The sequence below is a fragment of the Megascapheus bottae genome, chromosome 13, assembly GCF_031878675.1.
Source record: "Megascapheus bottae isolate mThoBot1 chromosome 13, mThoBot2.hap1, whole genome shotgun sequence".
Lineage (NCBI taxonomy): Eukaryota > Metazoa > Chordata > Mammalia > Rodentia > Geomyidae > Megascapheus > Megascapheus bottae.
Genome location: NC_143521.1, coordinates 58,485,526 through 58,506,960, shown reverse-complemented (window position 1 = coordinate 58,506,960; position 21,435 = coordinate 58,485,526). Strand labels below are relative to the sequence as shown.

The 21,435-nt window shown below is 58.5% G+C and overlaps 1 protein-coding gene across 1 annotated transcript in view; it reads left to right on the top strand.

Annotated features, from left to right (window-relative positions):
• Positions 1–3,265: 3,265 nt before the first annotated feature.
• Ablim2 (actin binding LIM protein family member 2) overlaps positions 3,266–21,435 on the top strand; it is a 100,861-nt gene continuing 82,691 nt past the window's right edge. Inside the window, exon 1 of the mRNA XM_090343873.1 lies at positions 3,266–3,373. Within this exon, the coding sequence (XP_090199999.1) occupies positions 3,364–3,373 (10 nt within the window). The 5' untranslated portion in view covers positions 3,266–3,363. The remainder of the gene's footprint in view (positions 3,374–21,435) is intronic.

Genomic DNA, 21,435 nt, shown 5'->3' with positions numbered 1-21,435 from the left:
TAGCAGTCTCTCTGGCTTCCAGTAAAGAGGTTGGAGGTGAGGACTGGAGCTATGAGGCCGGGTGACCATCACAGAGAGAAGGCCTGAGCAGGCTCAGAGAAGGCAGAGGTGGAGTTTGTCTGGAGGAAGGATTAGGAAGGGCATCTCCCAGGATTCTCCGGTGCCAGAGAGCTCTAGCATGGCTGCTTCTGGAGGAGGGGGTGGGAAAGTATAGCAGTTCTCCTCAGGGTAGAGACCCTAAGGCTTTGAGCTGGGACAAGGGACAGGATGCAGCCAGCTTTGTGTTGTGGAGTGGGGCTGGAGGGGGGCAGATGAGCAGGGGACAGGGTGAGGTCTGGATTTCACGCTCAGCCACCACATGGGCTCCCCAGGAAGAGGCTGTACAAGGGGCAGCGTGTTCTCCAGAACTGCAGAACACGAAGCTGGGGAGTCAAGGCCACCTCAAACCAGGCCCCGGAGGCCAGATTCCACTGGAGCCTCACACACACCAGCCCCAGTTTCGAGCTGTACTCACTGATAGCTTCTTTTCCCACCATCCAGCTCAGGGCTCAGACCTTCTCCCTGGCAGCCAAACCAAGGGGGATCTTGAGCCTCTGATCATATTGCCACCAACCTCCAGGCTCTGACAATCAAAGAAAGACACCTTGTCACCTCTTGTCACCCTAAGGCATCTCCAGGGCGAGGCAGGAGGAGCCCACCTCCTCTACCCCCTCCCCCTGGACAGAACCATTTTCCTGCATCTGGGTGAGTTCTGGAGCGCTCCCCAGCCTCAAGCCTTTTCCTGCCCATCAGGTGGGCTGGCCAACATGGCCCTGCCACACTTTCCACTTTTCCATCATGTCTGTGACCACCGCATTGGGCTCAGTCTGTCTGAGTGCAGCCTCTCCCAAATTCAGATGCTGAGCTTGAAAATGGGCATTGTAACTGTCCCCAGTCAGGGGACAGTTGGTCGGGGAGAGCCCCGCTCGGTGCTGTGTCCCCAGTCAGGAGGCGGTAGTTGGGGCTCACTCCACACAGTGTTCCCAGCTGTGTCCTAGTGAAAGGGGAAGTCAGTACTCACAGAAGGACATGGTGTGAGGTGGAGGTGGGGGTGGAGACCGGCAGAGGCGCCTGCGGTTAGCCAAAGGTGGGCCTGACCCCACGGACCAGCAGGTGCATGGACCGCCTTGAAAGAGGTGCTGCCCTAGGAGTCCTGAGCTATTTTTTACTGCTGGTTTCCCGTGGCGTGGCTTTAAATTATTGAGCGGTTAGAGAGAGTCCACAATGAAATCATAGTTCATTTGCTTCTCTGCTAACTGTGAAGTAAATCAATTCCTGGGCTGCATTTGGAGTTGAGGACAGGGCAGAGTGGTGTGTGCCGGGGCTTTCCCCTGGCGAGTGGTGCTCGGCTCTGGACGCTGCCTGGGTCTCAGCTGCTGCACCGCCTCATGGCGATAAGCAGGGTTCCTGCACAGCTAAGTTTCTAGAACAAACACCTCCCTCCTAGTCCAGGCCCCAGATGGGGTCTGCACAGAAGCAGTTTGAGGGGATCCTCAGCACACAGTGGGAGCACTGCAGAACCTGAAGGGGCTCCCACGGGTCTGCCCTCTTTTCTCAGTGGAATGGAGATCCACACTAGCGCCACTCACTGTCCAGTGGGTATCCTTTGATGCCTGGACACCCTCAGAGTACCAGGGACACCAGAGACCCCAAGGAGCTCCGACACAGTCTAGTTCTGGAGAGCAGACTCCTGGGGATGGGCCCGGCAGGAAATGGAACCCGAGACAGCAAGGTGATCCAGTGGGAGCAGACAAGGCCCAAGTGAGAGGAGGAACAGAACTTAGCAGTGTACTGGGGAGAAGTCCAGCCAAACCCGAGGCCAGTCTCCACCGCAAGAGAAGAGCAGGCCTCCACTCAGGGCCAGCACAGGTGGTGTCCCTGAGTGGGCAGGGAGGGTGGGCTCAAGTCCTCTGCATCAGATTCCACCAAGGCCCAGCTCTTCCATTTTCATTTTTGTTTTTGGTGGGTCCTGGGGCTTGAACTGGGCCTGGGCGTTGTCCCTGAGCTCTTCAGCTCAAGGCTACCACTTGAGCCAAGCCCCACTTCCCTTTCTGTAGAAGTTAATTGGAGATAAGAGCTTCAGGTCCTTTTGTGCTCAGCTGGCTTTGAACCTTGATCCTCAGATCTCAGCCTCCTGAGTAGCTAGGATGACAGGCGTGAGTTACTGGGCCTGGCCTTAACCCTTCCTCTTATCACCTGTTATGCCATCACAGCCTTCATGCATCTGGAGCCCCTAGAAGGCCCTCTTGTTGCTTTCTGTGGTGGTTCCAGGCTGCTTTGTGGTGGATTCCTGTTGAAGGCGTGCACGGATGACTGGCACACTCTTGAGAACAACCAAGGCTGCGAGGGCGGCCTGGGTGTGCTGCTTTCAGGCCTGCTTCAGTAACGACCACATCGCCACGCCCATTACCTCGTGAGGCCTGAGTGTGTGTCAGGAACTTGGAGAGGTGTTATGTACGTTTTCCACTGAGTTCTCCGGGCATATACACTGTGGCTTGACGAGGACGCTGAGGCGGAGAGGGCGAGCAGAGGAAGCGGCTGACGTCACACCTGCCCTGAAGCCTGGGGGGGGGGGGCTCAGATCCAAGGTCAGTCCATTCAACTCACCTGACTGGACGGAAATCAAACCGTCCTGAGGGCCACCAGGCTGGCACAGTGCAGGACAGGACAGGGCCCAGGTCAGCTCCAGCCCGGATGCCATCAGCTCTGCCCTAGGGAGACTGAGAACAGGAACGACCTGCCTCCCCCCACCCCCGGGTGCTGCTCCCACACCTGGGCCTCCCACAGCATGGCCACCCAGACTCAGGGACTCTGCTGAGGGGGACAGTGGCTTCCCCCAGGCCCTCCCCAGCCTGGGAGGGGACATCACAGGGTCCAAGGGGCCTGAGGAGCTGCTGGGGGCACAGGGGAAAGGCTGCCCCAGCCTTGGGGGGAGGCCCGCCTCGCAGAGGGGGGTCCTCAGCCGGGTCCCCGCCCCAGTCCTCCGCGATGACAGTTCCGCAGGGCCCCAGCAGCGTCCCGGAGGCTGCTGCGGGCATCTCCGGACTGCGCCTGCGCGCGGCGGCGGCGGCGGCGTGGAGGCAGCGCGGCGCCTACATGTCCCAGAGTGCCTCGCGCGCTCGGAGGAGGGGGCGTGGCCTGCGGGGAGGGGCGGGGCTGGAGGGCGGGGGCGGGGCCTCGCGCCGCCGAGCGGCTGCGGCGGCGCTGCAGGGCGGGAGCCGGCCCGGCGCGCGCGCGGGCGCCGCACCTGCGGGGTCCCCCCCGCCCCGCCCCGGCGTCGGGCTGCCGCAGCGCCGGGGACACCGCGTCCGCGCTGCCGACGAGATGAGCGCCGGTGAGTGCGGGGGACCGCGGGGCCGGCGGACGCCCGGGCCGCCTCGGGGCTCCGCGAGGGCTGGCACGGAGCGGCTGCACCTGCGGCGCGGCGACCTCGCCCCGCGGCTCCACCCGAGGGGCGCCCGGGGCGCCGCGGAGCCCTGGGAGCCCCCGGTCTCCACGCCCGCGCGCGCGCCGGGGCTGAGCGGGGCCGCGGGGCCCGGGTGGCGGGGCGTGGGGTCGGCCGGCGGCGGGAGGCCCCGCGCCCCGGGGAGGCCGGGCCCTGCCCGGGCCGAGGTGCTGGCGGGCGCGGCTGGCAGCGGGCGCCGCCGCCCTGCGCAGTCCCCGCAGCGCTGCGTGCGGGGCCCCCGGGCGGGCCGCGCGGACGTGGGGACCCGGAGCGCGTCTGTGTGTCACCCGGCCCGGCCGCCCGTGCTGCGGGGGAAACTGAGACCCACGGCCCGGAGGCCGCGGGGTACCGCCCAGGACGCGCCCCAGTGACGGCTCCCCGGGCCAGGCCGGCCGCGCCCAGGCCCCCCTCCCGGCCCGCGGCCCGGGGGTCCCCACCGCGCCCCCCGGCGCGCACACGGGCTCCCCTGAGTCACCGGGGCCCCGGCCGCTCCCCCAGCACGCTGGCACCCAGGCTGGGGCTCCCCTGCCCGCGGGCGGAGGTGTCCCCTCCCGCACAGAGGGCTTCTGAACCCGCCGATCCGTCTTCCGGGGGTGGCTGCGAAGGAGGACACCCCTAGACTTGGCACAACTTCCAGACGTGTACCTAAAGGCAGGCGGGGATAATGGCCGGGTGCACACCTGGTAATTCCACACCGCGCTGCTCTGCGGTTCTAATGGATACCTGTGGTCCCTCCTGTACCCTCGCCCTCCCTCGCCTCTCACACTAGTGGTTGTCGTCTGCAAGGATGGCCGCTAGGTTGGAACTGTGTTGTGTGTGTGTGTGTGTCGGGTGCTCAGCTCTCTGGAAATGTGTGTGTGCGGACTGCTGGGAAGGGGCAGGGCCCGGGGAGGAGCCCAGCCTGCAGTGGTGGCCTTGGGGGTGGCCCTTGCAGGAGGACCAGGCCCACTTCAGCCCCTGTGTGTGCCCTTTAGGACAGGAGGGAATGTCCACCTGTTGCCCTGTCCAGTGCTGGGCGCAGCAAGCGTTTTCACCCCCAGCCATGGTCGGGAGTGCGGACAATGTAGCCCCTTCTGTCTGGTGTGGGGCGCATTTGGTAAGTCGGGATCTTCCACCGTCAACAGGTCTCTCTCGCCCACCCCCAGCAGGTGTGCTGGGCATTGCCTGGTCAGTCCAGCTGCACAGATGGGCTAGATTATCAGAGCCCAAGGAAGCCCCTGTGTCCTCCGGAGTCACAGGCTCCCCTGCGTTACGCCATCAGGCTGTGAGCCTGTCTGAGGTCTGATGGTGAAGGTATCTCCACGCGGGGCTGGGTGTGGCGCTGGGCATACCTCCCCTGTGGCTTTGGCTGCTTGTTGATTTCAGATGACTGGAGAGGATGTTTAAAGATAGCTCCTTGGTGTCAGACAGGCTGGTCTGAATTTATGTGCCATTGGACTCCCCGTGCCTCAGTTTCCCTAGTTTTATAGAGGGAATAGCTTTGGTTAAGGGCTGGGCGCCAGCTCCCATGTACTGACCTGTGGATGACAATGAGTGTGGTTGCCACTTCACCCCACATGTCCCTCTGAGTGGCTGCAGGACGAGCTGGCAGTGTCCCTACCATTGGCTCATGAGGCGAGGCGTTTGCTTTGTAACCAAGGGCTGGAGGCCAGGGGAGGCACAGAATTTATTTCCCAGCAATGCGGAGTCTGGGAGGTTGGGACCAAGGCGCCAGCAGGGCTGGTTTCTCTCCTCAGCTGGCAGATGGCGTCTTCACCCTGTGTCCTCACGTGGCTGTCTGTGTGTGTGTGTCCGGACCTCCTCCTGGTGGTGGGGGTGTCCATTCTGGTGACCTCTGTGGGCCTGTCTCTACGTCTGGTGATGTTCTGAGTGCCAGGGCTTAGGACTTCAGGGTGGCACTCACCCCCCTCCAGAGGCATGGGGGCTGGCCTTCCTGCCGCCTCCCAGGACTGCCATGCCCGGGCAAGGAAGGGACCTGAGCGTGCCGAACCCACTCACCCCTACTGAAGGGAAACTGAGGCTTAAATAAGGCAGAGCAACTGTCCAGGGTCGAGGAGAGGATGTGGCACTGCCCGAGACTCATCTGGAATAGAGATGCCCACCGCGCCCAATCTGGGAGTGGATGGCCTGTGGCATTACATGGTGAACCATGTCCAGCCTGGCATTACCAGCCCACGCTTAGGAAGCACCCTCCCCCCCCGGGGTGTGGGGGGTGTTAGCCAGTCACAGCTTCCGTCCGCAAGCACTCACCCATCTCACACCTGCCTGTCTCCAGGCCCTCAGAGTCACCCTGGACAAGACCACGTATGTCACGGTCTCCTGCATCTGACTTCCTGGCAGAGATGGCGGGAGACGTGTTATAGTTAACAGTGTCAGAGAAAATGTTTGCGAATTTAGAAACAGCAGAGAGCAAAACTCTACAACTAGGAGGAAGACGCCAGTGTGGGTGCTGTGTGGGTGTAGCCTGGGGGTGGTCTGGGGTGGTGGGAGAGTAGACTTGGGCGCTGTCACCTGCAGGCTGTCCAAGCGTTCCTCACTGGCTGGCTCCAAGTGAAAAGCAAGAGAACAAAGGTTGTTCCAAGCTCAGAAAAGGGCGGGCACTGACGTAGATGCCATGACCTCAGGAGCGGTCAGGATGAATCTGGCCTCTGCATAGAGCCTGGGCAGGATCCCTGCGTCGGCCACTCAGTGGAGCTGCATGGGTGGCTGCCCCGTCTTTCCAGCTTGGTTCCATCCGGGTAAGATACAGTGGAGATGAATCCCTCTGACCTTCCAATTCATCTGCCTTGCAGCTGGAGAGGCTCCTGCGTGGGCCTCTGAACTGGGCACTGCCTGATGGACCAGGCTCCACCCCCAAGCTCTGACCCACTTTCCCATGGCTTCGGGGTGAATCCTAACTGGATTCTCAGTGTCCTTCCATTTCTTACAGTTTCTTTCAGTGAGGCAGTTTGGTGTTTTCTAGGACCAAGTGTTGAGTTTTGATGGACTCTTGGGAAGTCCAGTCTGACTGTCCTCTAACATGTGCAGATATCACCTGTTCAGTGCCCTCTGCTCCTGGAGATCTCGTGGGCACAGGAGAGCCAGTGCTCTGAGAGCCAGGCAGAGGCTGGGGCCATCAAGGCTGGGAAAGGAAGGAAATGGGAGGAGCGTGGGCTCTGGGAAAGGTATTTGTGCCCTCACTGGCCACCCAGGGTGCTGGGGGAACCTGGAGGCTGCTGGCACTTCACACAGTAGCCCAAACTCCCCCCCCCCCCCGCTGGCATCTTTGTTTACTCCCAGAATGTTTCCACTGCGGAGGCCTAGGAGCTCAGGGGATCTAGGGTGTCGGGGAGGACAGGCTTGAATATCACCGCAGCGTGGCCCACACTGGGCAGCCTCAGGCTCTGGGCCAGACCTCAGATCATTTTCTCCTGGGATTCTCATGAGAGCTCTCAGGCTGTGGGCATGGTGGGCCCAATACTGATGGTTGCCCAGAAGGACCCAGCAAGTGCCTGGTACCACGATTCCGAATGGCACAGCTGGGATTTGAACCCCAGTGGGCCTAAGCAGGCAAGCTGGGCTCCCCGGTGTGTGACACGTGGCCTGTTGGGACAGACTTGGCCCTTTTAGTGTTTCTTGGTGGGGGTTTTGCACCCCATCCTGTCACCTGAGCATCTTCTAGGCATGGAACCCATGGCACATAGCCAGGAAGACAGGACCAGACCAGATCTTGTTACCTGCTCAGCCTGCCACGGGGCTCGGCTTGGGTCATCACGGTATCAGGGGTACCCCAAGAAGGCTGGGGTCATGGGAGAGTCCAGCCAAAGGAAGCCTGTCCACACGGCACTCGTCCATACCAGCTTTCTCCTGTGCCCTCCCCCAGGGGCTTCAGCCCTCCACTAGAGGACAGGTCCTGGTGGCTGTTTGGGCTGCTCTGGGTCACAGTACAGCTTACCAGTGTCTCTAGGATTCTTGGTCCCTCCCTGGATCTCTGTCCAGCCCACCTTTCCTTCCTGAGTCCCTGCATGTCAGTCTATAGCCACAGGGCCAGAGCCCAGGGCCCTGCTGGTTTCTGGGCCCCTCCCCCACTGCTGTCTGGGCACCAGGCTGATGTCACTGTGGGAAAACTTGTCCTTTGTTTTTCACACATTTTCACCCTTGCTCTGGCCTGGTGGCAGCCTCTGACTCTCACAGGGGTTCCCCACGTCTGCCTCCCCCTGAGTGGGCACAGAGGCTCTGGGGGATGGGGCAGGGTGGGGGGATGTGGGTCCAGTGCTCTCTGAGTCCCACTTTCGCTTTGTATGACAGTGAACTCAGTTTCTGTAGGTGGCAGGGCAGGTACCGGGCTTCAGTGAGCACTTACGTTAGGCTTGAGCAGGTCTGGGCACTGCCTGTGCTCAACCATGCCAGGCCATCATGGCTGGGGCCAGCAGGCACTGGGATGTGGGACGGCTGGCCCAGTGCCCACCTTGCCCTGGGCTCCAGGCCCTCTCTGAAGAGACAGCTCTGGGGTGACTTGAGGGGCTGGACAGTGCAGGTTGGTTCCAGACCTTATCGCAACCCTGCCCTGGGCTCCTTGCTGCTCATTGCAGACATGGAGGAAAGCGCACTGACTTCTCTTGAAATCAGTGGGTCCAGGGCCCAGCAGCACTAGGGAGCGGGCAGGTCTGTGTCACCAGGTGAGCGGGGACACACTTGAAGTTCTCCTCTGCTAGCTTCACTTGGCATCAGCATTACCACCGAAGCTGGCAAGCAGCTCGCCTTCCTTCCAGCCCCGGCTACTCAGCAGCCTTGCTGGCATGTTTCAGCCCCAGGACGTTGGTGGGTCGAGGCGCCCTTGTCCCAAGAGGCTGAGGGGCAGTGTTTAGGGGGAGCTTCTTTGGGCAGCAGGTGGGTACACAAACTCGCTGGGCGTCCTTCCTGTGGGGACTGGCAGCTCGCCTCCTGCCAGGTAGGGAGGCCCCTGTGCTCTGGTCCCTGCTCCTGTCTGTCCTAACGCTTGCTCCCCTGGGAAGGCCACCTCACCTCCTGTCAGTGGAATGGGGTCCCACCTAACCTTCGACTTTCTCCCCTTTCATTGGCACTTTGGGACCAGGAGACACCTCTCTCGGACCCCTGCTTTTCCAGGGTCCTCCAAACCTGACATTGGAGATGACATCCCCAAAGCCTCCCACCCCCCACCAGGTCGCTGTAGGGTGCATAACAAGGACAGCAGAGGATGCCCGCTCTGGGGGCCCGGCTCAGATGCCTTCCTGACATCTCCGCCCTTTGCCCACAGCACACTTGGTTTTGGTTCCCCTGGTGGGCTGTGGTTCAGGAGTTCCCTTTGGAAGGGAGCCCAGGAGGCTTGCGGGAGAGAGGATGGTGAGGCCAGGGCAAGGCAAAGGCATGGTGAATCATCATGGTACGGGGACTGGTCTGCCTGTGTCCTAGCGGGCACCCTGGATTTGAGGGGCCTGGCCCTGGACCCTGCGTGTTCTGGTGAGAGACGGGTTCTGGGAACACAGACCATTCCTTGTTCAGAGGACTTCACCTGCTTGTGTTACGCCACGGCCCAGGCTCCAAGGGCACTCAAGCCGCGCCACGCTGACATGGGTAGAGCCTGGCTTCACTAGGAAATGGGCATGCCCAGTGGATTCTAGAACGGCCCAGCCTCCCCTCTTTCCAGCCGTCACAGCCTCCATATGACTTCTCTAGCACCTTCCATGTGCCCACAGAAGCGCGTGTTGCTCTTTACGCTCGCCTTTCCTCTCCCACCCTCTCTGCTCCTCATCTCTTGCCTTCCCCTCCCCTTCCTTCCCTCTCCTCCCCTCTGCCCTGGTTTTTCCAGCACTTGATGATGGCCAACACACCATCCTCTCAACACACCATCCTCCATCCTTCTTCTTGTGATCTTGGGATTTCCTGCTGCACATGTGGGTCTGGTTCTGGATGCTGTGCAGCCCAGAGCTGGCTTCTGCCCCTCTCTGAAATGCCTTGTCTTACAGGGTGTGAGGTCGGGAGTGTGTCCAGAACCTGTTCCTGTGACAGAAGACATGTTTAGCATGACCCTTGCCCCGGGGGGTTATTCCATCTCGCTCAGGGAAGCTGAGAGGCAGTCATAAATAACTTAAATATCATAGATATTCTCACTGGTGGATTCCACTTCTCCTGTATTAGAACTTGCTAAGACAGTTTGGCAAATCTCCCTTGTTTGTTGCCATCTGGCTTAAATAGAGGACGGCTGGACACTGATGTCCAGCTCTGTGTCTAGTCCTGATGTCACTTGTCATATGGTGGCTGCAAAATTCCCCACACAGTCCAGAGAGAGAGAGCGTTAGCCCTCATGCATCACGGGAGTGAAACACCCCAGGTAGTGGACTTACAGAGAGAAAAGGCTGGGGGCCTGCAGTATGGCCTAGTGGTAGAGTGCTCACCTAGCATGGAACCACAAACACAGAAAAAGCCAGAAGTGGTGCGGTGGCTCAAGTGGCAGAGCACTAGCTTTGAACAAAAAGTGTCTAAGGCCCTGAGTTCAAGCCCCAGGACTATTAAGTTAAATAGAGAGAAAAGATTTGCTGGGACTCAGAACCTTGCAGGTTCCATCTATGATCTGGCAGATCGCTTTGCTCCCCCCTTTTTTTCTTGCCAGTCACACGGCTTGAACTTTGGCCCTGGGCACTGTCCCCGAGCTCTTCAGTTCAAGGATAGTACTCTACTACTTGAGCCACAGTGCCGCTAACTTGCTTTGCTCTTAAAGCCCTCCTGGGGTTCAGACAACAGTGGGGGACATGGAGTAAAACTGCTCACCTCATGCCCAGAAAACAAAAGGAGAGGATGGGGTCCTGTCACCCGCTGCAGGGATGCATCCCCAGGGGCACAGCAGCCTCTCTCTCGGTTAGTGAGCCTGGGGCACCAGGCCTCAGCACCTTTGGAGAACGTTGAAAACCCCGCTGGTGTCCGTCTCACTGTGTTTTCACACTCAGCCCTTGCCCAGTGACCCTCAGAGTCTCAACAGCTCCAGCATTGCTCACAAGCCCAAGTCCAAAGTCTCCTCTGACCGTGCAGGCAGGTTCGGCGGTGAGCCTAGGTGAACATGAAAACACACAAACAAATGGGTTACCTACTTTTGAGCTGTACCCCACACGGGGGCTTCTCTGTCAAGCCCGCTTGTGACTGACTTCTCCCTACCAGGTGGGGTCACTGGCCGCTCCAGCATCCGTGTTGTAGAGCTGTGCAGAGATCTCACTCCCCGTCTCCCCACTTCAGCACCCTGCCTGGCCTCCACACTTCCTCTGAAATCTCAGGGGACGCCTCCGTGACCCTCAGCTCATCCATCCGGAGGCAAAACCAGCCTGGTGTGGGAACTTTAAGGACTGCCAGCCTGAGCTGTACCTCCACCAACTTGAACCGCAGCCGCCTCCCCAGCCTCTGGCTGCCTTGCTGATGGAAAATGGATTCCTGGATGGTTTTGAGTGCTCAGAACTCCCTGGGGCTCTTTCCCCAAAGAACTCTGTCCTGGAAAGTCTCCGAACAAGTCCGTGATCCTCGCATCTCTGAAGGTCTTGGGTGCCCCCTCCCCGCCCCGCAGCTCAGAGTTAGGTCTGTGCCCCAGACTTCACTCCTGCTTCTTCTCCGGCCATGCTGCAAGGCTCTAGACCTTTCCGCTTCGTTTTTGATTCTCACCATAGGTTGGTGAAGGTGGCTGGCCAGACCCATGCCACCTCCTGAGGGTGGTACTGCCCAGATTATGCCCTCCGCTGGGTGACCAGCTGGCCCCTGGAGCTCCTCCTCCCTGAGGGATGAGGGCATCGACGAGATGCTCCCATCTGGTGCCATGCCGTAACAAGGCCACAGCCGTTACCAGTGCAGCCCCCTTTCCACCTGAGGCTGCGTCACTCTAGTCCACAGGTCCAGCAGCCTCTGGCCAGCTAGTTGTAACCTTCCGGGCCATCACTGGCCTGGCCTTCATGCCGTCCTCCCACACCAGCTCCTCCCCAGGAACACCCAGGTACAGCCCATGGCTCATGGAACTTCCTGGTACTGCTGTGCTGTGCAGTCACAGAGTACCCAGGATCGCTTACCCGTAAGGAGGGAATGGGGACATCATGGTTTTAGGGGCTTGAATCTTTGAGTAGCACTACTCACTCCGTAGCCAGGAGATGAGGAAGAGGAAGGGCCGGGACTCCCTGCCCTCTCTGAGGTCGTGCCCCCAGTGCTGCGAGGACCGCCCTCTAATCATGGTGCCATACCAGCTACCAGTCTTCAACCCAGAGCTTTGGGGACCCAGCATCCAAGCTTGGAGTCATAAAGGGAATCTTTTCTCTGCCTGTGTGTGTTCCAGTACTGGTTGAACTCAGGGCCTGGGTGCTGTCCTTGAGTGTTTTTGCTCAAGTTGGACATTCTACCACTTGAGCTACAGCTCCATTTTGAGCTTTGTGCTGGTTAATTGGAGGTAATAGTGGCATAGACTTTCCTGCCCAGGTTGGCTTTGAACCATGGTCCTCAGATCTCAGCCCCTGGGTAGCTGGGATTCCGGGCGTGAGTCATTGACACTTGACAGGAAAAGAGTAGTTTAGTCTTATGAAAACAGCTGTCACCCTGCCAAATGCCTATAGAGTTTTGGGGACCAACAGGGATCCCGGGGGTCCCACTTTGAGGGCCTGTAACAGAAGACAGAGTATTATGCAGTCATTAAAATGATTATGAAGGATTTTAAATGTGCATGTCAATGCGGAGAAGAGGTGACACATAGAAGTTTTATACATGGTTGGATTTCGGAAAACATTCCCAGCAAACACCCTAGAAGAAAACACACCGAGGGGTAACCGTGTCGTGGATGCGTCCTATATACCTGCACTGTGCTGTTTTATTTTTTAGAGCAAATCCATTCATAGGTGCATTGGTGACAGGGTTTTGCGCAGTACTGGCTGTCGACAGTCCCCCGGTGGGCAGCTGCAGGACTCTCTAGTGCCTGGCCTGGCCTGCTTTGGGTTTTACATTCTCTCCTCACGGCTTCCATAGGAACCCAGGCTGTGTGTGTGTGTGTGTGTGTGTGTGTGTGTGTGTGTGAGTGTGTGTGTGTGTGTGTGTGTGTGTGTGAGAGAGAGAGAGAGAGAGAGAGAGAGAGAGAGAGAGAGAGAGAGAGAGAGAGAGAGAGAGATATCACAGTGGCTTCGACAAGGGTTATAAATAAGAGACAGCTCTGCTCTGTAGCAAACACCGCTGCTGTCGGTGAGAAACTCGGAGCTACTGAGATTCAGAGTCCTGGCCAAGATATTCCCACATGGCAGGGCCCCAGCTGAGCGCTAAATTTGTCCTGGGTGTGTGCTGGCAACTCGAGGGTCCCCCAGCCACCAGGGACAGAGCACAACCCACAGGGCTCCATCAGCCTAGCCCCTGAGGGTCAATGCCTGCTGTCTCTGGAGCTCTACGAGGCTGGGCGCACCCAGAGCGAGGCCTCCTCCAGCCTCACAAGTCTGCACACCTCACTGCTCCACTTGCAGAGAAGGCTCTGTGTGGCTTCCTCTGCGCCCCCAGGTTTGGGTTTAACCCCAGGTCCATCCCGTGGCCCAGCTTTCAGAGCACCCACTCTGCTGTGCCCCGAGAGTCTGTGTCTCTCCATGGGTTTTTCCCAGGTGGAGCTCCTGTGGGCAATGACACATCCCCAAGGGGCACTCCTTTCCCTGACCTCACTGCTGTGGCTTTCAGAAAGGCAGCCACATCGCCACGCTCTGCCCTGAGCCCTGCGGCTCTGCCTTCTCTGGCCCCACGCCCGTTGTACAGACAGGGACACTGAGATAGGGCCATGTACAACGTGGACACGTGTTTATGTGTGCATACATATGCACACACAGTCTCTGTCAGTGTGGGTCTGCCCCAGACCCTCCTGCCCAACAGACCTCTGCTCCAGGCTCTGGTCACTGGGGAGAGGTGGGGGTTACCAGGGAGAAGAGGAGGCTGTGGGAGAGAGAAGGGGTCACCAAGGAGAAGTGGGGGTTGCCAGGGAGAAGAGGGGTTCATGGGAGAGAGCAGGGGGTCACTGGAGAGAGCTGGGGATTGCCAGGGAGAAGAGGGGGTCACCTGGGAGAGGTGGGGGTTGCCAGGGAGAAGAGGGGGGTCACTGGGGAGAGGTGGGGGTTGCCAGGGAGAAGAGGGAGTCATGGGGAAAGGACGGGGTTACCAGGGAGAGGTAGGGGTGGGCTCTGGGAGGGACTTCCTTCCCTCCCAAGTCTGGCAACTCAGAAAGAGCTTGTTATTAGAAAGTGAGGTCTTGGGGTCTGTTTTGTCTTCGCATCCGAGGTTTTGGAGGGCCCGCGCTCAGGGCCCTCTCTGGGCGTAATGCTCCTGTCCGCCTGCCGTGGTCTCCCATGAGCCAGCCGTTCCGGCAGACCTCAGCTTGCTGAGCACCAGGCACTTCCTTGGTGTTGTCCTGGGGGCCCCAGAAGTCAACCTGCAGGGGTGTGGTGGCTCCCCAGCCCTGAGTCTTCTGTCCCCAGACAACAAGAGGACCGACAGCCGTGGCCATGTGCCGTGAGAAGACATTTCTCAGGGGACAATGGGGACAGAAGCAAGCAGTTGATGACCTGGCGTGCTTCCTGGAGGGGGTTACGGGGCTCCGATGAGGGCTCACGGAAGGGCCTCCTGGCAGTGAAGACGGCTGGTGCAAAGGCCCAGAGGCAGGAAAGGGTATGTTGGAGCCACTGCAGTTGGGCCTCCGTGGGAGGGGCCCAACACAGGGCTGGAACCGTGGCCACAGTGGTCTGCCTTGTGTGCTGAGGCTGTGGTGTGTGAGAAGACCCAGACTTGGGAGCTCGTGTGCAGAATCCCAGGTCTCCTCCTGTCTGCCAGGGGCCACTCATCCGGGGCTCCAACAGCCACAGGTAGCCCTGGGTACCGGTAGTCACTAATTGTCCCTTTGTAACCGCACTGGGCACACAGACAGGGGGAGGGGACACAGATGCCAGCTTCCGGGCTGCAGAGCATCTCACTGAATCAGGGTCCTAGGGCTCAGGGCCAGCGAGGGTCTTGTGGAGGATCACTGTAAATAAGCCGCATGTCGGCCCGGGGACTGGCCATGGTGGAGTGGCAACATGCCCTGGGTAGGGAGGAAGGTGCATGTCAGTGACAGAGTCTGGCAGGGAGCAGGCATTTGGGGCCACAGGAAGGGGCTCTGGGCCAGCGCAGAGACCCTGGCAGCTGCCTGGCCTTCACTGCCCCAGTTCTGGGAAAGAGGGTCAGTGATGCCAGGAATAGAAGCCTCTGGGTGCTTAGAACTGCCAGACTCTCGGGCCACGGCCTCCCCCACAGAGGGCTGGAGGCTGGCACCAGGGCTAGAGGGAGTCGGGTCCATCACTGGCCCCTGGCCAGCATGGGGGGGCAGGGTTGCAGCAGCTTGGTCCCTTCTGCCCCACAGCAAGCTGTCCTGGGAGCCCTCCCCAACCCTGGGCTGGGGAGGAGCTGTCTGGCCCCCAGCTGGTATCATGAGCAGCCGGCGCCCATGCTTTATCCATTCACCTCTCAGTTTGGAAAACTTGGCCTCTAGTGTGCCAAGATGGACCTATGGTGGCTGGCAGGAAGCCCAGCACAAGGTCCACCCTGCCTGTGCTGAGTGGAACCCATAAGCAACAAGCTTTGCCTCGCTCCCTCCCACCTTTCAGCCAGATTATCCAGATGTTGCCTTCCTCACCCTAATTGCACTGATGTGTCTGGCCTAGGCCACGTCCCTGGGCCTGTGAGCTTCCGGTGGGCAGAAAAGAAGCCAAGGAGAGCCCTGACCAGGCTGCTGAGGAGGAGCTGGGACCCAAACTTAGCTGCGGGTCCCAGGTCTGGAGCCTGGCGTTCTAACTCTGGTACAGTTTCCTGTGCTGGAGTGCAGAGGCTCTTGGGCTATTGGGCCTTGTCTAGAACCCCAGAGACACTTAGGGCTCTGGGAGAAGTGGGTGGCTGGGTCACAGGGCTGGGAAGGAGCCATCTCTTCCCCCTGAAGGGCAGAATGTGCAGATGGGGGAGCCTGGACAGGGGAGGGGCTGCGGGAGCCGCAGGGAGGTTGGGTGAGCTGGAGAAGGGCCCCTGGCAGCAGCGTTCCATTGGTAACCAGAAGTCTGTACAGATGTTGCACGCAGATCCCAGCCTCCTCTGTGTTTCTCCAGTTCTCGAAGCTCCTTTTGGCGTCCCTTTCTAGCCTGGGATCCCAGCAGGGCTCTGAGGCTGGGCTCTCCTGAGTCTGCTCTAAGAACAGCTGGCTGTTCTTAGGACTGAGGGCCAGTGGTGCCTGGCCCTTGGCACCCGCACCTCGAGAGCGTTCTCTTACAAAAGTGGAATTCCATAATGCCATCCCCATTGAACTCTCACCTGCTCCCCTCTCCCAGCCCCGCTCTCCCCCTTTCTCCTGCTGTGACTTTTTTATTCTTGAGACCTGGTAGGAGTGGACTCACTCAGCGTTTGTCCTTTTGTGATGGCCATGCGTCCTCAGCGCCATCTCTGTTGTCTCATGTTTGGGAATTCCTTCCCTCTCAAGGCTGCGCTGCTCCTTGGTTCCAGTGGGGCCCACGCTGTCTATCTATGCATCTGCCCTCGTGTCCACCCTTCTGCGTGTCCTGCTGCCAGGAGGAGGGTGCAGAGGCAGCTCGGTTAACACGTACACTCATCTGTCCCTTTGGGGCACTCTGGCTGTCCAGATGTGCAGATGAGGAAACTGAGGAAATGTGTCTGAGATGCCAGCCTTTGAGCCACAGCGCCACCTCTGCTTTTCTAGTGCTTGGTTGGAGATAAGAGTCTCATGATCTTAGCCAGGCACGCGGCTTATACCTGTAATCCCAGCGTCTCAGGAGGCGGATATCTGGGGATTGAGGTTCAAAGCCAGCCCCAGCACTAAAGTCTGTGACACTCTTACCTCCAATTAACCACCGGATGTGGCGCTGTGGCTCCAGGGGTAGGGTGGTAGCCTTGAGCTGAAGAGCTCAGGGGCAGCGCCCAGGCCTAGAGTTCAAGAAAAAAAGAAAAAGAATCAATCGTACAGTCTTCAGTGCCGTGCTGGCGTTGAATGGCGTCCTCAGATGTCAGCCTCCTAAGTAGCTAGCATTGTAGGCGTGAGCCACTGCGCCTGGCTTCATCGCTCTGCGTGTTCACATTCCAGCTGCTGACTAGCTTACCCAGGATTGGCCAGGTCCACGGTACACCCTGGTGCTGGGCTGAACCACTGACCTGCGTGGCTCATCCCCTCCCCTAGGAACTCAGGCTAGAGAAGACTGACTAGCGCAGAGGCAAAGATAGATGACAGCTGTCCATGTCTGCCATAGATGCCAGAGCAGCAGTGAGGGAGGGTGGAGTACAAACCAGAGTAGCCAGCTGTGGCTACAGATGAGGAAACTGAGGCCCTGCAGAAGAGATGGATTGTGTGTCATAAAGTTCCTTCGGGCCTAGGGCCTGTCTCTTGCTGCAGTCTGTTTCCAAGGATCTTTTCAGGGAATGAAAGTAAGCTGGGCTCTGTCCTGTTCATGGTAGAATTATTTCTGGGAAACAATTCTTTCCTTCTCCCATTAACAAATCCACAAACAGGGAACGTGGTCTAGATGTAGAGTGCTTGCCTAGCATGCACGTAGCCGTGGATTCGATTCCTCAGTACCACATACACAGAAAAAGCTAGGAGTGGTGCTGTGGTTCAAGTGGGAGAACCTACCCTTGAGCTGAAGAGCTCAGGGACAGGGCCCAGGCCGAGAGTTCAAGCCCCACCACTGACAAAAAAAAACTAACCAACAAACAAAAATTATCCAAACACACATATTTCTCTTGTGGGAAAATAAGGGTGTAGCAGACTTGGAAAGAGTTGGTTTGCCAGTGATGGATATTTTAATGTGCTGCCATGGCCTGTACTTTCTCTCTCTCTCCCCATCCCTCCATCATGACCCTTTGCCCCGACACTTCCTGACACACTCGTAGGAAAACATCCCCAGTGAAGCATAGGCATTCTACATGTCCCAGGCAGGGGAATTTAGAATGAAGGATGTTCACAGCCCTGGTGTCTGCAGTAACTGAGCATCCTGGTGCAGGATCTGGCAGGAGCCCTAGGGGTGTCACTGCAGGGCAGAGAAGAAGAAAGGGGATGAGGGGAGCGCGGAGCGGGTGGAGTCAGGGTGGGGTGGACCGGGGCCGGGCAGGGGCCTGTCTCATGTGTCTTCTGTCAGGCCTCCTGGTGGTCTGCAGGTCCCCGCCCGGCAGGACCATCTAGAGTGGAGAAGGCTTTCTGCACCCATCAGGTGACCTACTCCGGGACACGAAATCAGTTTAGTGGGTCAAGGCAGCGTTCGTTACATAAGAAGTTGAACTGAATAGGAAAGAGTAGAGCTCATCACAGCCAGGAGGGTGAGGCTTTGCTTTGGAAAGAAAAGGCCTGCTGTATGTTTGCATACTGTATTAGTTCAGTGGTTGTGGGTAGGGTAGGCACCATAACAGACCATCGCCTCACCCCTGCTGTCTGAGAAGGCAGGGATGGGCAGTGAAGGAGCTTGCAGATGCGATTCTCCGCAGGTGTTGCGATGGGGAGGTGGTTCTGTATTACCAGAGTGAGCTCTAAAGGCCGTGGTCCATCCCAGCATTCCCAGCAAGACCCCTCATCCCTATGACAGGGAGAGCCCCAGGATGGGACATGCAGATTGCACAGTAACTTCAGCCAGTCGGGGCTTGGCCTGGGCCTGAGGGTGGGGCTGCCCTGCTCAATCAGGTGGTTTCTCCTGGGGACTCTGTTGGGGAAACTGTGCAGATGGACAGGTCCAGTCCACTCCCAGGGGAGAGGGTGTGTGAAGAGAGCATTCCCAGCTCCACACAGGCCGAGTAGAGTTCCTGGAGGGGGCAAGTTGCCAGAGGCCCCTGTTCCGACCACATCGGTGACCTCAAGATGCACATGGGCCTTAGCCACAGCCGGCTTCCGAGGTGGCCTCAGGGACGTCAGTGCTGGAGAAGGGCCTTCCCCTGGACGCATGTTGTGCATTTGTGGGGGAGTGTCTAGCCTTCATCTTGGACATGTGAGTCATGAATTTGTATGTTGGGGGAGATGGTCTAGGTCTTCCGAACTTTTTTTTTTTTTTTCGCCAGTCCTGGGGCTTGAACTCAGGGCCTGGGCACTGTCCTTGGATGCTTTTTGCTCAAGGCTAGCACTCCACCACTTGAGCCACAGTACCACTTCTGGTTTTTTTCTGTGTATGTGGTACTGAGGAACTGAACCCAGGGCTTCATGCATGCTAGGATAGCATTTTACCACTAGGCCACACTCCCAGCCCCATGTTGTGCATTTGTGGATTTGGGGTGAGAGGGGTTAGGTCTTCATCTTGGACACAGGAGTTGTAGATTTGCTGGTTTGGTGGGCCTAAGACCTCGTGTCCACTTGACTTGAGAGTCCTGTGTGCTGACCCCTCACTGGTCCCTGGCAGCATGAGGCAGTGGTTTCCTACAGCATGATTTTGGCAGGCAGGGCAGAGAAGCCCCCTGGCTGCCAGCCTCCATGGAACACAGTGATTTTGCCTCACACTGTTACAGAGCCCGTCCAGCCAGTCCAGAGTCGCTTTGTGGCACTGGGGGCATCAAACATGACTGGACCTAAACTCTAGGATACCAACCTCGGGCTCTGCATCTGCCTCTCAGGATCCCAGGCCCCTAACACCTTGGGGGGCTGGGACAGACTTGAAGAACTTCCCGAGCCTCAGTTTCCCTGCTGGCACATTGAAGCTGTGGTGGGTTAACTAGCACCCTCATCAAATTCATGTCCACCTGGAGCCTCAGAGCATGGCCTCCTGTGGGTCTTTGTCCAGGTTCTTAAGTGGAAGGATGGAGATGAGGCCATGGTGGATAGAATGGGTCCTTAACCCTGCCACTGGTATCCTCATGACAGTTGTAAAGTGCTCTGCACACAGGGCAGACAACCATGGGGACTGGCACAGGAAAGAAGGAGCTTTAGGAGGAGGTGAAGTGTCTTCCCCTGGGCCTTAGAGACCACGGGAAGGGCTGTTCCAGACTTCTGGCCCTCCAACTGGGGAGAAAGGGTGTCTGCTGGGGTTCTCAGCTGTTGACACTGTTAGGGCAGTGCAGGACTGAGGTCCAGCTGGGACTCCCCTGGCTCAGGGCTACTGGGGTCTGTGGGCTTTTTGGTGCTCTCCACCCCCACCCACCCTTCCCTGGCAAGCTTTCAGTCCCTTTCCCGGATCTCCAGGAAACAGGTGTTTCTCCGGACTGGCAGCATGGTGGGGGGTTATTTCAGTGTTCTCGGAAGGGCTTGGCCTTGCCCTGCCCTTGGCACCAGGGCGGCCCTGCCATATGATCCTCTGGCTCATGTGCGGTGGAGATGCTGAGCCCCACTCACCCAGCTGCTGCCCAAGGTCTCCACAGTACAGGTCCAGCTTCAGAGAGGGAGAGCCGCCGGTCACTCAGGAGGAAGCTTGGCCATGGGCATGCGTGGAGGAGGGACAGGTAATGCCCTGAGCAGCCCTGACCAGGCGGGAGAGCTCTTTTTGGTTGCGGTGGTTGTTGGCGGGGGGGGGGGGGGTGGCGCTTGAACTCGGGGCTAGAGCTCTACCACTTGAGTCACAGCCCCACTTCCAGCTTTTTCTGTGTGTGTGGTACTGAGGAATCCAACCCAGGGCTTCATGCATGCTAGACATGCACTCTACCACTAGGCCACACTCCCGGCTCCTTTCTTCCTTCTTTAAGGCAAGTTTCAAGTAGGGGACATGTGGGACCCCAGGGGACATTGGTGATGGTCACAGCTAGGAGAAGACCATTGTCAGCAGGGCTGCTGCAGGACATCCTGCAATGCAGACAGTGCCAGGGACACAACCCGGGGACTAAGTGTCAGCCGTCTGCAGGTGTTCCTGTGGGAACAGGACTCCTCAGGTCCTGAGATGGACCCGAGGATGCTCTGTGCGGCTCCAGTGCTGCACTTTGGCCTCTGTAGTGATGGTGACAGGAGACAGAAGTCAGGGAGAGATGGAAGAGGAGCGTGGATGGAGCCTGGACCCAGCTCTGTGGGCCTGCAGTTGTAGGGCTCTGGGCCTAGCAGCAATCCCAGGGTCCCACTCTATCCCCCCTTTTCCCACATTGTCCCCTTCTCCCTGCAGTGTGCCCCCTTTCCCCAAGCACTGTAGGAGAGGGTGATGGGGGGGCGTGATTGTGAGAGGGGGTGATTGTGGGTCTCCAGTCCATGTTTGAATAAGCATTAACTAGAGGCCTAATGTTTCCCAAAGGGAGAGGCAGTGGCTCCCCGCTGGCAGTGCCTGAGAGGGGCTTGCACTGCCAGCCTCGGGGGACCAGGGGCAGGTGGCAGGTTCCAGAACTGGGGGCCTGCGACAGTGTCCATTCCCAATGGAGTTTCTGGACTGGATGTGTGGGACCTCCTCCGTCTCGTCCCACCCCGCCCCGTGAGCTCTGGTCATGTGTGGTGCTGGTGTGAGGGGGTGTAACAGCGTAGAGACCTGGTTTCCAGGCCTCAGAGATGCCTGCAGCATCCCCAGTATGCCCAGCCACCAGGGGAAACAGCATGAGGAAGGAGAACGGAGAGGTAGCTGTGGGTCTGTGTGTGGAAAATGGCAGCAAGAGTCAAAACGTAAAACTCTGAGAAGAAAATAGAGGGAGATATATTTGTTATCTTAGATGAGATAATGGCTCTTAGAAATGACACCAAGGACTGGGCTTGATGGCTCACGCCTGTCATCCCAGCTACTCAGGAGGCTGAGATCTGAGGATCGTGGTCAGAGCCAGCCTGGACACTAAAGTCTGTGAGACTCTTATCTCCAATTAACCACCAGAAAACCCCAGAAGTGGCGCTGTGGCTCAAGGGGTAGGGTCGTAGCCTTGAGCTGAAGAACTCAGGGACAACGCCCAGGCCCAGAGTACAAGCCCCATGACTGAAAAAAAAAATGACACCAAGGACATAAGCCACAAAAAGAAAAACTACACAAGCAAGATTTCAGCAGAACTAAAGCCGTCAGTGCATCCAAGGTCAC